This window comes from Macaca nemestrina, chromosome 10 (assembly GCF_043159975.1).
Source record: "Macaca nemestrina isolate mMacNem1 chromosome 10, mMacNem.hap1, whole genome shotgun sequence".
NCBI lineage: Eukaryota > Metazoa > Chordata > Mammalia > Primates > Cercopithecidae > Macaca > Macaca nemestrina.
The window spans coordinates 90,186,466-90,203,640 of record NC_092134.1 but is presented as its reverse complement, the minus strand read 5'-3'; the positions used below and the strand labels follow the sequence as shown (position 1 = coordinate 90,203,640).

Sequence of the window (17,175 nt, the reverse complement as noted above, 5' to 3'; positions counted from 1 at the left end):
TAATGTAGTCAACACTGGCCACTGAGGTCCTGGAGCACAAAGTACACTGTGACTTCATCCTCTCACAAGACACTTTTCATTATCATGGTAAGTGTTATCATTCAACATCATGTTTACAGTTTTAAATAAGTTCATGACTGTTGGAATAATAAAGACGCAGCACAGTAGGTGGTTGATGTTAGCAGTATAATGTATCTTGATACACTTAGAAACAATAAGGTCTAAAGAAGCCACTTAAAACTTTCAATTGTATTAACTGAGTTTCAAGGGAGAAAACACGAAATGGAAACATCCCTGAATTTGTAGAATTTGCCAAAATATTAAGACTGTTATATCTGTCCTCAATTTTAATAACAATGCTATAATATACATAGATAACTATATATCCATGTAATTATTTATATGCTAACTATACAAACCTTTAATATTCATCTGCCATAGCTTAGAAATAGGGTACAATTAAAAATTTAATTCAGTTGACAATGTACTATATCAAACATGGCAATAATAATTCAACTAGCTGAAGAAAAGTTGACAGCAAATAACAAACAGGGTGCGAAAATGCAGAGCAATCACATCCTTGGATAATATCTTTATACAAGACTCACCCTTCAAGAAAACCTACCATTCCAGGACCACAGTCTGTTCCATCTGCTGGTGGCACATGTTGAGTGAAACAGCCTTTGTGAAGCTTTTCTGCACTTGTGCACCACAGATGCATGCATATATTCTCCTGAGTAACAAAAGGCAGGCAAGCCAGTGTAAGGATAACACTACAACACTGGTTCAATTCAGTACTACACGTTGGTTTATAAATTGATCTATTTCCTGGTTCTATGGTAGAAGCTGAAACTAATCAGCAAATTTTTTTACTAAGTAAGTTCTAGTCATTAATTTTCTTCTAAATATATAAAACTGTGACAGTTTCTTTAAAACATTTTTTAAAAAAACTTTATTCATACATAGAATAGGAGTTATAAATTGCAGTGGAAATTTTCAAAATTATTTGAGATAGTTTTCTCTCTTTACAAGATATTTTTCTAAAGATATTGTTAAATGTTTTTCATAAGAAGTTGCCAGAGCCGCTTTTGATACAATGGTAGAATGTATGAATAATCTGCATTGAAATAATGTATAATGTATACTGAAGTTTCCTATTTTGTGAATATAATGCATACTTTCAACATTTGAACAAAGGGCTCTGAAGTTTTCGAAAGAAACAAAAGTCCACAGAGGGTCATACGAGCTATACCCAATATGATTCATTTCTTTTTTTGAATTTAAATTCAAAATTTATTTAGTGTCTAAATCAGATTGGAAAGAAATGTATCTTTTATAATGATATTTTAAGGTAAATCTTCCCCACGTCACCGTGAATGTTTAAAGGCTTATTGAAATTTAAGGTTTTAGGAAGAATAGTCACTATGTGAAATGAGCTTTGCCTGTCTTGCATTCTCTAATTAATCCATTCATTCAACATTCAATAAGCATTTATTTTGTGGCATGTACTGTGTGACAAATCCTAAACTGGACCCTTGGAATAGACACAGATATTTATTTTAATGACTGAGTAAGTCTACATTCCTGGTCCAATGATCCTCACAACCTAGTAGGTAGGGAAGCAATTAGGCAAAAATATATAGGGAATAAGGAAAACTGAATGAGTACTCTACATGGAAAAGTAAAGCATGGATTCACCAAAGCAGTGACATTTATTCTAAACTAAATCCTAAATTTACACCCATATAAAAGAAAATCATAATTATAGATCCAATAAAAGTGTTAGGATCAACTATTTCAATGAAAAAAGTATCTCGTCTATGAAAAATCCTCAAAATATTATAAAATAATAGCTCAATAAAAACTAAACAATAATCCCCAAATTTAATTCTTTTGGATTCAAATATATGTAAAGGAAAATGTACTCTATTAGTTAGATTCCTGGTGCCTTAAAACAATTCAGATTCAAAACACCTATATTTTCTCCTTAAACTCGAAATAATATCATTTGAAAATTAATATTTCAATGCTTTTAATTTTCAAATTATATAACTTCCCTATTTTCTAAATGAGAATACTGCATAGGGATTTGTGAGAGTTAACAAAGATAAGTTTTAAGTACCCCAAACAGTACCTGACACATAATAAGTAGTCAATAAGTTTTAATTTTCCTTTTCTTAACCTCTTTTTGACGAATACTAAATTATCAGACTTAAAAGCTATATTTAGTTCAAGAGAATAAACACATTTTGAAATATATTCTAAGCATAACTTTATGGTAGTTTTCAAACAAAATAAAAGAATTATCTTTTCTTACTATATGGGGACACATTTGTGACCCAGGACCAAACGCAAGTTCACACTGCTTGTTTCCATCATATCGTGATCCAGGAAGTTCTGAAGGCAGATTATATATTTCTTCATCTGGTTTGTCAAGAAGACATTCCCCGTAGCCAGTACTGTACCAATGACAGAAAATAAAATATTACGAATACAATGGATGCATTCCAGTATGATTCTCTATCACATTTTCTGTAGTTCTTTACTTTCAAAGAGAATATCAGTATTTATTCATAACTTAAACCAACTCACATCACTATCAGTATAGCAATGTTCCTACACATAAGGATGACCTCACAGCTTACAAAGGACCTTTAATATGCATGTTTGCACTTGATCCCCACAACCACCTTGAAGGTGGCAATTTTAAAAAATGATAAGCAATAAACAGAAATTCATCAGAACATTATTTATGAAACATACATCCATATCACACTTTTGGTCTACTTTGCTATCCAATAGTAATGCCTCAAGTGTAATGACTAACTGTTAAAATGTTGGAAAAACAAATTTTAAAATCACTTGAGAAAGTATATTCCTAGTCCTAAACAACAACAACAAAGAAGCTTCAAAAAGTTGTATGCTGTCTCCACCTCAAGAGGTCTTTCGAGGAGGGAATATAGCAGAATCAATCAATGGTTTTGGGAGCTTATATTTTGGTTCCATCAATTCCCAAGATGCATGGCCATGGACAAATTTTTTAATCTCCCTATCTCCCTGAACCACAGTCTCCTCATCTGTAAATTGACAGTGGTAATATATTTTTAGCATGCTATCAGAATACATGATAGGTTTGAATGACTTAGGAAAAAGCATGAGAAACATATATATTACTCCTAATTTACCACGCAATGTCCAGTATGCAGAAAACTCTGTGGAAATATACAGCTATTCCAATTGGGCTAAGAGCAACAATTTGTCCCACTGCAATAATTAAAATAAATCTTTTTTTGAAAAATTTTACCGGCTAAAAGGAAAAATATAAATTTTCCAATTAAATGAACATGTAACCTTAAAAATTTCCTGGGGGGTGGAGCAAGATGGCCTAAAAGGAACAGCTCCAGTCTCCAACTCCCAGCGCGAACGACACAGAAGACCGGTGATTTCTGCATTTTCAACTGAGGTACTGGGTTCATCTCACTAGGGAGAGCTGGACAATCGGTGCTGGTCAACTGCTGCAGCCCGACCAGCGAGAGCTGAAGCAGGGCGAGGCATCGCCTCACCTGGGAAGCGCAAGGGGGAAGGGAATCCCTTTTCCTAGCCAGGGGAACTGAGACACACAACACCTGGAAAATCGGGTAACTCCCACCCCAATACTGCCCTTTAAGCAAACCGGCACACCAGGAGATTATATCCCAAACCTGGCCGGTGGGGGGGTCCCACGCCCACGGAGCCTCCCTCACTGCTAGCACAGCAGTCTGCGATCTAACCGTAACACAGCATAGAGGCTGGGGGAGGGGCGCCCGCCATTGCTGAGGCTTAAGTAGGTAAACAAAGCCCCTGGGAAGCTCCAACTGGGTGGAGCTCACAGCAGCTCAAGGAAACCTGCCTGTCTCTGTAGACTCCACCTCTGGGGATAGGGCACAGCTAAACAACAACAACAACAACAACAACAACAAAAAAGCAGCAGAAACCTCTGCAGATGCAAACGACTCTGTCTAACAGCTTTGAAGAGAGCAGTGGATCTCCCAACACGGAGGTTGAGATCTGAGAAGGGACAGACTGCCTGCTCAAGTGGGTCCCTGACCCCTGAGTAGCCTAACTGGGAGACATCCCCCACTAGGGGCAGTCTGACACCCCACACCTCACAGGGTGGAGTACACCCCTGAGAGGAAGCTTCCAAAGCAAGAATCAGACAGGTACACTCGCTGTTCAGCAATATTCTATCTTCTGCAGCCTCTGCTGCTGATACCCAGGCAAACAGGGTCTGGAGTGGACCTCAAGCAATCTCCAGCAGACCTACAGCTGGGGGTCCTGACTGTTAGAAGGAAAACTATCAAACAGGAAGGACACCTACACCAAAACCCCATCAGTACATCACCATCATCAAAGACCAGAGGCAGATAAAACCACAAATATGGAGAAAAAGCAGGGCAGAAAAGCCGGAAATTCAAAAAATAAGAGCGCATCTCCCCCTGCAAAGGAGCACAGCTCATCGCCAGCAACGGATCAAAGCTGGACGGAGAATGACTTTGACGAGATGAGAGAAGAAGGCTTCAGTCCATCAAACTTCACAGAGCTAAAGGAGGAATTACATACCCAGCGCAAAGAAACTAAAAATCTTGAAAAAAAAGTGGAAGAATTGATAGCTAGAGTAATTAATGCAGAGAAGGTCATAAACGAAATGAAAGAGATGAAAACCATGACACTAGAAATACGTGACAAATGCACAAGCTTCAGTAACCGACTCGATCAACTGGAAGAAAGAGTATCAGCGATTGAGGATCAAATGAATGAAATGAAGCGAGAAGAGAAACCAAAAGAAAAAAGAAGAAAAAGAAATGAACAAAGCCTGCAAGAAGTATGGGATTATGTAAAAAGACCAAATCTACGTCTGATTGGGGTGCCTGAAAGTGAGGGGGAAAATGGAACCAAGTTGGAAAACACTCTTCAGGATATCATTCAGGAGAACTTCCCCAACCTAGTAGGGCAGGCCAACATTCAGATTCAGGAAATACAGAGAATGCCACAAAGATACTCCTCGAGAAGAGCAACTCCAAGACACATAATTGCCAGATTCACCAAAGTTGAAATGAAGGAAAAACTCTTAAGGGCAGCCAGAAAGAAAGGTCGGGTTACCCACAAAGGGAAGCCCATCAGACTAACAGCAGATCTCTCGGCTGAAACTCTACAAGCCAGAAGAGAGTGGGGGGCAATATTCAACATTCTTAAAGAAAAGAATTTTCAGCCCAGAATTTCATATCCAGCCAAACTAAGTTTCATAAGTGAAGGAGAAATAAAATCCTTTACAGATAAGCAAATGCTTAGAGATTTTGTCACCACTAGGCCTGCCTTACAAGAGACCCTGAAGGAAGCACTAAACATGGAAAGGAACAACCGGTACCAGCCATTGCAAAAACATGCGAAAATGTAAACACCATCGAGGCTAGGAAGAAACTGCATCAACTAACGAGCAAAATAACCAGTTAATATCATAATGGCAGGATCAAATTCACACATAACAATATTAACCTTAAATGTAAATGGACTAAATGCTCCAATTAAAAGACACAGACTGGCAAACTGGATAAAGAGTCAAGACCCATCAGTCTGCTGTATTCAGGAGACCCATCTCACATGCAGACACACGCATAGGCTCAAAATAAAGGGATGGAGGAAGATCTACCAAGCAAATGGAGAACAAAATAAAGCAGGGGTTGCAATACTAGTCTCTGATAAAACAGACTTTAAACCATCAAAGATCAAAAGAGACAAAGAAGGCCATTACATAATGGTAAAGGGATCAATTCAACAGGAAGAGCTAACTATCCTAAATATATATGCACCCAATACAGGAGCACCCAGATTCATAAAGCAAGTCCTTAGAGACTTACAAAGAGACTTAGACTCCCATACAATAATAATGGGAGACTTCAACACTCCACTGTCAACATTAGACAGATCAACGAGACAGAAAGTTAACAAGGATATCCAGGAATTGAACTCATCTCTGCAGCAAGCAGACCTAATAGACATCTATAGAACTCTCCACCCGAAATCAACAGAATATACATTCTTCTCAGCACCACATTGCACTTATTCCAAAATTGACCACATAATTGGCAGTAAAGCCCTCCTCAGCAAATGTACAAGAACAGAAATTATAACAAATTGTCTCTCAGACCACAGTGCAATCAAACTAGAACTCAGGACTAAGAAACTCACTCAAAACCGCTCAACTACATGGAAACTGAACAACCTACTCCTGAATCACTACTGCGTACATAACGAAATGAAGGCAGAAATAAAGATGTTCTTTGAAACCAATGAGAACAAAGATACAACATACCAGAATCTCTGGGACACATTTAAAGCAGTGTGTAGAGGGAATTTATAGCACTAAATGCCCACAAGAGAAAGCTGGAAAGATCTAAAATTGACACTCTAACATCACAATTAAAAGAACTAGAGAAGCAAGAGCAAACACATTCAAAAGCTAGCAGAAGGCAAGAAATAACTAAGAGCAGAACTGAATGAGATAGAGACACAAAAAACCCTCCAAAAAATCAATGAATCCAGGAGTTGGTTTTTTGAAAAGATCAACAAAATTGACAGACCGCTAGCAAGACTAATAAAGAAGAAAAGAGAGAAGAATCAAATAGACGCAATAAAAAATGATAAAGGGGATATCACCACCGACCCCACAGAAATACAAACTACCATCAGAGAATACTATAAACACCTCTACGCAAATAAACTAGAAAATCTAGAAGAAATGGATAATTTCCTGGACACTTACACTCTTCCAAGACTAAACCAGGAAGAAGTTGAATCCCTGAATAGACCAATAGCAGGCTCTGAAATTGAGGCAATAATTAATAGCCTACCAATGAAAAAAAGTCCAGGACCAGATGGATTCACAGCTGAATTCTACCAGAGGTACAAGGAGGAGCTGGCACCATTCCTTCTGAAACTATTCCAATCAATAGAAAAAGAGGGAATCCTCCCTAACTCATTTTAGGAGGCCAACATCATCCTGATACCAAAGCCTGGCAGAGACACAACAAAAAAAGAGAATTTTAGACCAATATCCCTGATGAACATCGATGCAAAAATCCTCAATAAAATACTGGCAAACCGGATTCAGCAGCACATCAAAAAACTTACCCACTATGATCAAGTGGGCTTCATCCCTGGGATGCAAGGCTGGTTCAACATGGAATACTATGCAGCCATAAGAAAGGATGAGTTTGTGTCCTTTGTAGGGACATGGATGCAGCTGGAAACCATCATTCTTAGCAAACTATCACAAGAACAGAAAACCAAACACCGCATGTTCTCACTTATAGGTGGGAACTGAACAATGAGATCACTTGGACTCAGGAAGGGGAACATCACACACCGGGGCCTATCACAGGGAGCGGGGAGGGGGGAGGGATTGCATTGGGAGTTATACCTGATGTAAATGACGAGTTGATGGGTGCTGACGAGTTGATGGGTGCAGCACAGCAACATGGCCCAAGTATACATATGTAACAAACCTGCACGTTATGCTCATGTACCTTAAACTTAAAGTATAATTAAAAAAAAAAATTCCTTAAAGAAAATCAAAATACTACCCTCTTCTAAAGAGAAAAGCACACCATTGGTATTTTTACACGTCACATCAGTATTTTTAACCATTGAACAAAGCTATATACAATTCTGTACAGATCAGCAAATATAAGTTGTGCTTTTAAGTCAAGCTCCCATAGAAGTATGTATTATCACTGTTGGTTATAATTCGAGGATATATTTATAAATATATATTCCAAAGCATGATTTTATTTGTTCCCTTAGGTTTCATACAGAGAGAGGGAATTAGAAAATACTAACACTGTTAAATTGATGGTTAGAATATATCAGTAGAAGAAGTGAAGTAGTGTTATATTTATACAAAAAGATTATTGGGAAGGAGCTCAGGCTTGCCTTTTGGAAAAGTTTCAGTGACTGAGAAAGAAACACCATTTGGATAAAAGAAATTGGGAAGCAGAGAAACCTGAAGGAAGGTGGAGAAAGCAAGAAAAACCTGGATCTACTACCTCTCTTCAGAGCTACAAAGAGCTCCTGAAAGACTATGTAAAGTTAGAGACTCGACATCTCTGTGACTTTAGAGAACTATCAGAATAATTCATAGTTTGACTTTAGCTATTCTCTGTCCTTCAGGTGCACCTCAAACTTCAGCCACAAAAATTTTTCTCAAAATATTACCTAGTCACTTCGAAAAAACTCAAAAACACATAAGGAAACTGGAATTCCCATAAGTCTCCCATCAAACATAGTTTTCATCACAAGAAATAATCCAGGATAAAAAAATAATAGCTAGGTCTGAACTACAATAAAAATATTAATTTTAAAGAGTGAAATTATATATATATATATATACACACACACACACACAACTCTTCTTGTTCTTAAACATCCATTTGTACAGTGAAAGTAAACATAAATTTAAACAAGAAAAAGTTAAACAGAAATTGAACTACTTTTAAAAATATCGATTTCAAATCTTATAATTGAATACATGTTCAATTATGTAACATAAATTTACTTACTCTAGGAATTCAGTAATGTATTTCCGACTACAGTTTGACCAGCTCCAAGGACTCATGTGAAAACTTAAAACAGGGGCCATTACATGATATTGTGTAACATTCATTTCTCTACATCTAGGAGTATCATCATGTTGAACACCAAGTCTAAAAATAAAAATAAACACTTAAAAGGAATATCAAAAGATGCATACAATATTAGTAACAGATCCTTTATAGTCACATTATAATACAATATAAAATATAGATAAATATGCTTATATCATAATTTGAACTCCATCTATGCATAAGGCCTTACAATGTTCATGTTTAGAAGTACCTGATGGCTGAGAAATATTATAGGCTGGTGATCTGGCATCTGAATCTACACAATCAAAATATTTGGACTCTGTTGCACCTCATCACAATATGGACCACAGCATTGATTAAAAAAAAAACTTCCTGCAGGTTCGACATGGATGTCCCATGTTGTGGATAGAGATGTGTGTGGATAGAGATTAGGTAAAGGTAATACCACACTAAATTCTAGACCATTGACTATGGCTACAATATCACAAGAACTTCGTGAATCCCCAATTCTCATCATTCTACAGTATCCATCTATTTTATCTGAAAGACCCTAAATACTATTTCAGGTCCATACTTCCTAAGTGATGCTCAACAGAACTACAATAATAAAAACATTCCTAAAGAGCAGTCAAATCTTCATGACTTAATTATTAAGTAATTAGCACGTCGGCAGCAGATCCTATACAATCTGGGGGGGAACTCAAGTATAAGCTCAAGTTTAAAAGGAACACTGAAACCACTTAATTCAGATCCTTGCCTGCTAAAATTTGTATTTAAACCATTTTTTAAATTAAACAACTTACCCATATACTAGAGACACCTAAAGAGTTTCTCAGGAAGAAAACAAATATCTAAGATGGTACTCTGCAAAAATAGTCTTCTACTGGTCAGCAGCCTTGAAAACCAGCACACAGTGCTACCCAGATGTTGCTGCACTACTTCTACTGTCCTCAGATATTCTGCTCATCCTATTCCCCCACTTCATAAACAACTTACAAAATAAAGTGTGTAGCTTGTTGATGATTATGAGATATAACCATGCAAAAAAGGAACTGAAGAGATGATCGTTTACTGAAAATTATCTCCATTTGAAATTATTATTCCCCTTGAATGTTCTAATGATATCTCAAGGCATGAATAGGAAATTAAATGTGGTCAAACTAACACAGGCAACTCTAGACTCAGGTCCTTATTAGCAGATAACAAAGAAACACCAGGAGTTCTGAGGGGTACATTTAGAATCTTTTTTCAGAGGATACATTTGTAGGGGTTTCTGATTTTCCATGGGAGCTCCAAGGGTATCATGAGAAATCACGTCCTCTATTCTTATAACATAGAACCCCAGCATATTTTTCAGTAATGCAGGAAAAGGTAAGAGAATCCCAAATTTTTATGAGCAACTATGGGAAAAGTGAAAACTTAAAAAAAAATCTTTTAGTAACTAAGAAATTCCCATGGGCAATATCCTCTGTTGGGGTACATTACTGAGAGCAAGAAATGAGTTGGTATTACAAATATTTGGGGGAGTCCCCCAGAACCAGGAGCCCATGCAGGCCCTCCCATAAAATGGTAGAGGACAGTACCTGGTCATATATAGGATAACAAGAGACAGAGGCCAGAAGTGCTTGTCATGTATCCAATACAGTAAAGGAAATAAAAGAATTCCCAAGTTCTAGTTCTTTGCTTAGTCTGTTGATCTGTGCAGCCTGTCTGACCTAACATAGATCACAAAAGAGCCAGAGTTAGCATTTCAGGGAAGAAAATTACACTAATAACATTTTATGAAGAAAAAAAGGTGCTAATTACTCAACTGAAGATGGAATTTCAGACATTCTGTGCAAAGATAAATAGAATGCACATTAAGGAGGTGACAGAAGGTACTTACGTGTGCCCAAGTTCATGGGCTATAGTAAAAGCAGAAATGAGTCCTTTTTCTTCATTAATAAAGCAGCTTTGTAAAGGATCACATATGGTACCTAAGTATGAGAAACCTGAAAAATTTCACATTTGTATTTCATCAAAATGGAAAACACTACCAAAATCATAAAGTAAGAACTTAATTTTGAAGCATTTAACCATTGAAGTTATTACTTAGAAAAGAATGCAGAATTGGCTGTTAATATTGAATGAATGTTTTAGAAAGTGAAAAAAAGAGAATGGAATGATTTATCTGCAGTTGAAATCGTCTTTGCAAATTTTTGGAATCTTTTACTGAAGTAAATAATCCAAAAATGTAGAGTGAGCAAACAACTTTTTGAAATTTTTTTTTAAATGTTTTAAGAAGAAAAGAATATTTGCAGGAAGTACGAAGTGTTTTAACACATTAGTGTGGGTAGCAGGAAAGAGATTAAATGTGTTGATTGGTAATAGAAAAGCTAACAAGAGAAGAAAACGGCACGGAACTCTACAAATCAATGGAGTTTCTTTAATTTTTTAAGGTTTAAAGCAGTATACAAATATTCAATTACCATATGACATAAATGAAAAATATGTTAAGTGGTCAGAATAGTGTCTGGCATTTAATATATGTTAAATACAATAAAATGAATTTATAATATAAGCATTACTGCGGTCACTGAATAATTTTGTAACATTTCCGCAACAGGAAATGTATTGCAAATCAGGATCTGTTTAGTCCTGTATAAAGAATAACATGCAACTCAAATGTGCTGTTGAAAGATGAAGGTATGAACTGGCTGGACACCAAAGACAGCAATAATTATAGTTTATGCAGTCCTCTAAAAATAACATAGAATAAGACACTCAAAATAAATATTTATTAAAACAATCCATATTTCATCACCAATCATGTAAGTTTTTCATTTACTTATTTTTTAGATTAACATAATCCCATGATTTTGCTATTACTACCCTACAATTTGGTTGTAAATTTACCTGCTTTCGTAGAACTCTTCCTTTCACCAAAAAAAAAAAAAAAGATTTTTTCATATATAAGATCATCAGTTTCTTGCTATAAAGCTTTTGCATTTAGAAATTTCTTAATATAGAATAAACCGACTTCCATTAGCTCCTAGTTTAGCTCTTCCCTGCTATTTTGTTTTTTATTCTTAGGAGTTAAAAACTTGAACATCTTCTTAGCATTTAAGGTAGATGTCCTAACAACTAGAACGTTTTCGTTGTGCTTTAAGAGAAATGGAAGTTAAACTGAGGAATCCAAATAAGCTGGGGAAAAGTCAAAAGATGAAGTTCATTTCCAATAGTTTTTAACAAAAAGGAAAGATTTGCTCTCTTTCTGACCACACTGTCAAAAGGTATTGCTTCGGCCAGGTCCCTCTAGAAAACGAGCTTTTTCCTTACAACGAAGACTAAAATTAAGCAAGGAAAAAAATTTAAAAGAACAAAAAAGTTATTTCTCTGTAGAGAAATTATTTCCTCTGTAGAGTGTGAGGGAATTACCAGCTTCCTTAAGATTCTACAATTGATGCTTGCATGTTCAGTTTTTTAGTGAATCATCATCTTTTTATATGTTTCTCTTTTGTCAGGATAAGTTTAAGGGAAACACATTTCTTTCATGGACATTCTACAGTAGGATTTGTTAGTATTTTCAATTTGCCAAATTGTACAGTTCCAATATTTTCATTTTTAGCGCTGTGCAGATATTTGGAACACAGTAATGAGTCCATTACCAACCAAACTTAATGTTTCATGCTTAAAGGTATATACATTTTAAATTGAACATGTTAGTCAAATAAGAGATTTGTAAAAATATGCATCAAATGTGATTAGAGACCAAGCTCAAATATTCCCGTAAGCAGGCAACACCAACAAAACTCAAAGTAAATGGTTAATATTATGGAAACATGCCGCTGGTTGATGGTTTGTGTCTAGACTCATTCAAGTTAATTCTGGATTCTCTAAAAGTCTAAAGATAGAATAAAGCAGCATGGGCCCAAGTTTGATACAGGTTCCCTGTGTTTGGAAATAAAAGAAGCTGCATACAGTCACCCAATCTAGCCATCCTGAAGAATGAGAATCATTCTGCAACATATTTTGCAAAACATGGTCAGGAACTGAGGCAACAATAAATGTAAATGGAGATATGATGGGAAATCTAGTAATTACTACCAACATTTTGTGTTTATCATTAAGAACTCTCCTTAGTTTGTCATTTTTACATATTTCAGATGAGAAAATAAAATACTAATACTTGCATTAATATAAGCTGTGTGGTCTTGTGCAAATTATTCATCCTCATCTATAAAATTATAATAACAGTTGTTCTAATATAGTATCTAATAGGAAGCATTCAAATACCTTAACTATCATTATCATCATTACTCTTGACTTAAGGGATAATAATGCTTTCATCATCATATTATATGTTTCTGAATGTCATTATAATTGATGTACATAGGAGTGGCAGAAAGCTATAAAACCATAACTGGGGACTAGAAGACCAACCATTTCTATAGGAACAGTTCAGAATGTCTAGCATTCAGTCACTAAAAAAAGGTCAGAAATGACAGATACTCAGTAAAAGTTTGTACTACTTAAGTATAAAGATGGGACAACAGGATATAGATAATGCAAGAAATATATTCAATAGATTCTTGTTAAGTGATCTCATAAAATACACTTAACAAAGTCAGAGAATAGTTTGTAGGGAGGAAGAAATTCAGTCTGTTGTAAAAATTAGAGCAACAAGTGTCTATTTCTACAAGTGTGGAAGACTGGCATTTCTAAAGAATCCCTTAACATAAACTAGATATTTAATAAAAACTAAGTTTCGATTTATGCCTAGCTTACATGACTAGTGAGGACTATCAAGTCCAAACCTCAGTGATTTAGCACTCTCATGTCTGTCTGTCTCTCTCTCTCTCTCTCTCTCTCTCTCAATATGCAAGCATGCAGGCATATGTACACACATACACACACATTCATACTTTTCAAATTCTAAGTGGTAAGCAATGAATAATAAGGATAGATGCTATTCTGAGGGCAAATACTGATAAAAGTAATATTATCCAAAGAGTTAGAGCTTGCTAGAGGAAGCTTCAAGGTGGATGTGGATGTTGAGTTTTCTTCATTAAGCCAGGGACTCCAGTTATGAACACCCTTTGGATTTCAACAAGAAATAAAAATCTCTGGAAGAAAGCACACACTTTTTGAGCTAGCAATTTTTCAATCCCATGGCTTAATATTAAATAAATATAAGCTCAAAATCAAAGACCATCAAATAAATAAAGAAGAGAACATATGTAAAAGCAGAAATAAGATGTATGGCTATCAAGTATTTCAGATGTGTGAATTTTCAGATACATAATATAAAAATCATTCCACATAAGATGTTTAAGAAAATGAAATTCAATTAAAAACATGAACAAATATTTTTTAAATGTAAACAAAATGAACAGGTAGATTTTTAATAAGAACTAAGTAGTATCTTTTACATTGAAAAATATATATATTTTAAAATACAAAATGTGAAGTTTGGGTGAAATACCAGATTAGACACAGCAAAAGAGAGAGCCAAATATACTAATTTATATTAGTTAAATGGAAATTAGAGCTGCTTGAATGAGGCAGGAAGAGAAAAAGAAGTGAAAGCATAGAAAACACAATAAGAAGACCGAATACAGATGGAGTAGAATCCCGCGGTGAAAACAGATAAAAGAATAGGATAAAATCCAAAAGAAAAAAATGAAAATTTTCCAAAATTGCTGAAAGATAAACAGTAAATACAGGACTCACAACATAGCCCAAGCAGGATAAATAAAAAGAAACATATCTATATTAGGATGAAGTTTTAATGAAACTGCTTTATATTCAAGACAAAGAGAGGATCTTATAAAAGACAGATCACCAAAAAAATCTACAACTAAACCCACTATAGATTTCTCAATAGCAAAAGGCAGACACAACACCATCATATATTCAAAATATTGAGAGAAAATAACTGTCAACCTAGAATTGGTAACTAGAAAACTATATTTCAAAAATAAGAGTATTTGCCTGTTAAATCAGGAAACAACTGAAGCCTATGAGTTATTTTAGTAAATTATTGAATCAGAAAGAGTGGGTTGTGAGAACCCCCGACGTTGCAGCCAACTCAGACAGATGTGTAGGTACCCTGGGCACCTAATACTTGCAACTGGTGCCTGAAATAAGGATAGTTTTATAGGACTGAGTGCTTAAACCTGTGGAGTCTGACACAAACTCAAGGTATTAAATATCAGAAATGAATTGAATTGTAGAGTATTCAGTGTCTGGAGAGTTGAAGAACTGCTTGTTGGTGCGGAAATAACCCATATGTTTATTGTGAGTGACAACAGCTCAGACACACCAACTCTATTTTTTCTTTAGAAAGCACTATCAGAGATAAAGAGAGGCACTACACCGTTATAGAAGGTTCTATTCACTAAACTATATATCTAATAAGTTAGCCTTCAGCTAGATGAAGTAACTAATTGTGATATTATGTGAAGAAAGTGATAGAGATATAATTCATGTTTCAATTAGTAATGTAATTAGTAAATACACAGTTGATCTGAATTACACAATTAGCAAATTTGATTTAACAGACAAATGCAGAACTCAGAGAATATATATTCTTTTTAAGTATACATGGAGTATTTTCTTAAATTGGTTACATAATAGATAATTAAGGAAACATCAAGATTTCAAAGAATATCAATAGATCACATTCTCCAGCCACAATAAAATTAAATTGCAAGTCAATAAACAAAAATAACAAGTCTCCACACATTCAGAAATGTTTAAATTCATTTTTAAATAATTCATGAAGCAGCAAATAAATCATGATTGATTTTAAATATGTTTTACATACATTTAGAATTTTTAATGGCATGGAAAATACTAATAAAAACTTATGGGACCCAAAAAACTGATACCCTGAAGTAAGTTGATGGTCTTAAATAGCAAAATTATAAAAGAAGAAATCCTGGACATTAATCAGTTAAGCAATCAACTTACAAATAGAACAGCAGGAGTAAATTGAAAAACAAAACTACAAGAAAAATAACAAAGAGTAGACATTCATGAAGTAAAAATAAGACATAAAAAGCAAATAGTTGGTTCATTAAAAACACAAATGAAATAAACACTATTTCAGTGAATTGATCTATTAAAAAGGGGGCACAAACAATATCAAAAATAAATTGAGACACAGCTAGAGGGAGAAAGTTTAAAACAATAAGAAAATGTTATGAAAATAATTTAAGCTAATAAATGTTACTAGTAAAAGACATAGTCAAATATCTAGAAAGAATAACTTTTCAAATATATTTAAGAAGACATAAATAAAATCTGATTTCCACTGGAGAAACTCCATAAATGGTTAACCTTCCGCAAATAAATATGATGGCAAGTAAACGCAAATGGTTTTCTACGTGGGGCCTACCAACTGTTCAAATGTTGAAAGGATGTATCATTCCAATAGCACATAAAATCTTCTAAACTTGGGGAAAAAAGTAATACATCCTAACTCATTTTATAAGGTGAATGAAACCTTACAATCAAAATTAGAAAATTACACTAAAATAAAGGAAAATTACAGGTCATTTTCACTCCTGAAAATGTATGCATGAAATTAGCAAGTGGAATCTAGCAGTGTGGAGGGCGTAGAGAAGGAAAAGTCTTGTTCAAGGTTGATTTACCATTAGAAAAATCCATGCTGCAATAAACATGGAAATGCAAATGTTTCTTCATCATGCTGATTTCAATTCGTTTTGCTATATACCCAGGAGTGGGATTGCTATATCATATGGTAGTTCTATTTTCAGCTTTTTGAGAAATCTTCATACTCTTTTCCATAATGGCTGTAATAATTTACCAGCAACAGTGTACAACATAAGTATACATCAATGCATACGTAGATAAAGAAAATGTGGTATATACACATAATGGAACACAATTGAGCCTTTAAAAAAGAACATTCTATCATTTGCAACAGGATGGATGAACCTGTAGGGCATTATGCTCAGTGAATTAAGCCAGGCATAGAAAGACAAATATATGATCTCATTTACACGGAATCTAAAAAAGTTGAACTCTGATAAGTAGAGAGAAGAATGGTGGTTTCTGGATGCTGAGGGAGTGTGGGCAGATATTGGAGGTAGGGAATGGAGAAGTTCTTAGTCAAAAGGTACATCGTTTCAGTTAGACAGGAGGACAGTTAGACAGGAGAAATAAGTTTTTGTGATCTATTGCCACAAGAGGGTGATGATAGTTATAATAATGTATCGTAATAACTAAGAAAGTACATTTCAGATGTCTCACCATAAAAAAGAATAATAGATATATTAATTAGCTTGATTTAATCATTCCACATTATCTATGTATATCAAAACACCACATTTTACCCCAAAAATGTATATAACTATGATTTGTCAATTAAAAATAGTATTAATTTTAAAAATCTAGGGAATTCACCAGATTAACCCATTTATACAGGAGGTTGCACATTTTTTTTGTCTGAAAAATCAGACCTTGGTGATGAACTTGAGCAGTAGGATATATATAACTTCCACAAAAT

At 34.8% G+C, this 17,175-nt stretch overlaps 1 protein-coding gene across 1 annotated transcript in view; it reads right to left on the bottom strand.

The window, feature by feature from the left end:
• Positions 1 to 17,175, bottom strand: part of LOC105470174 (ADAM metallopeptidase with thrombospondin type 1 motif 20) — a 209,689-nt gene that overhangs the window by 123,319 nt on the left and 69,195 nt on the right. Inside the window, exons 8-11 of the mRNA XM_024789232.2 lie at positions 10,546 to 10,651; positions 8,595 to 8,738; positions 2,318 to 2,459; positions 626 to 733 (exon numbers count right to left, since the gene is read on the bottom strand). Of these exons, the coding sequence (XP_024645000.2) occupies positions 626 to 733; positions 2,318 to 2,459; positions 8,595 to 8,738; positions 10,546 to 10,651 (500 nt within the window). The remainder of the gene's footprint in view (positions 1 to 625; positions 734 to 2,317; positions 2,460 to 8,594; positions 8,739 to 10,545; positions 10,652 to 17,175) is intronic.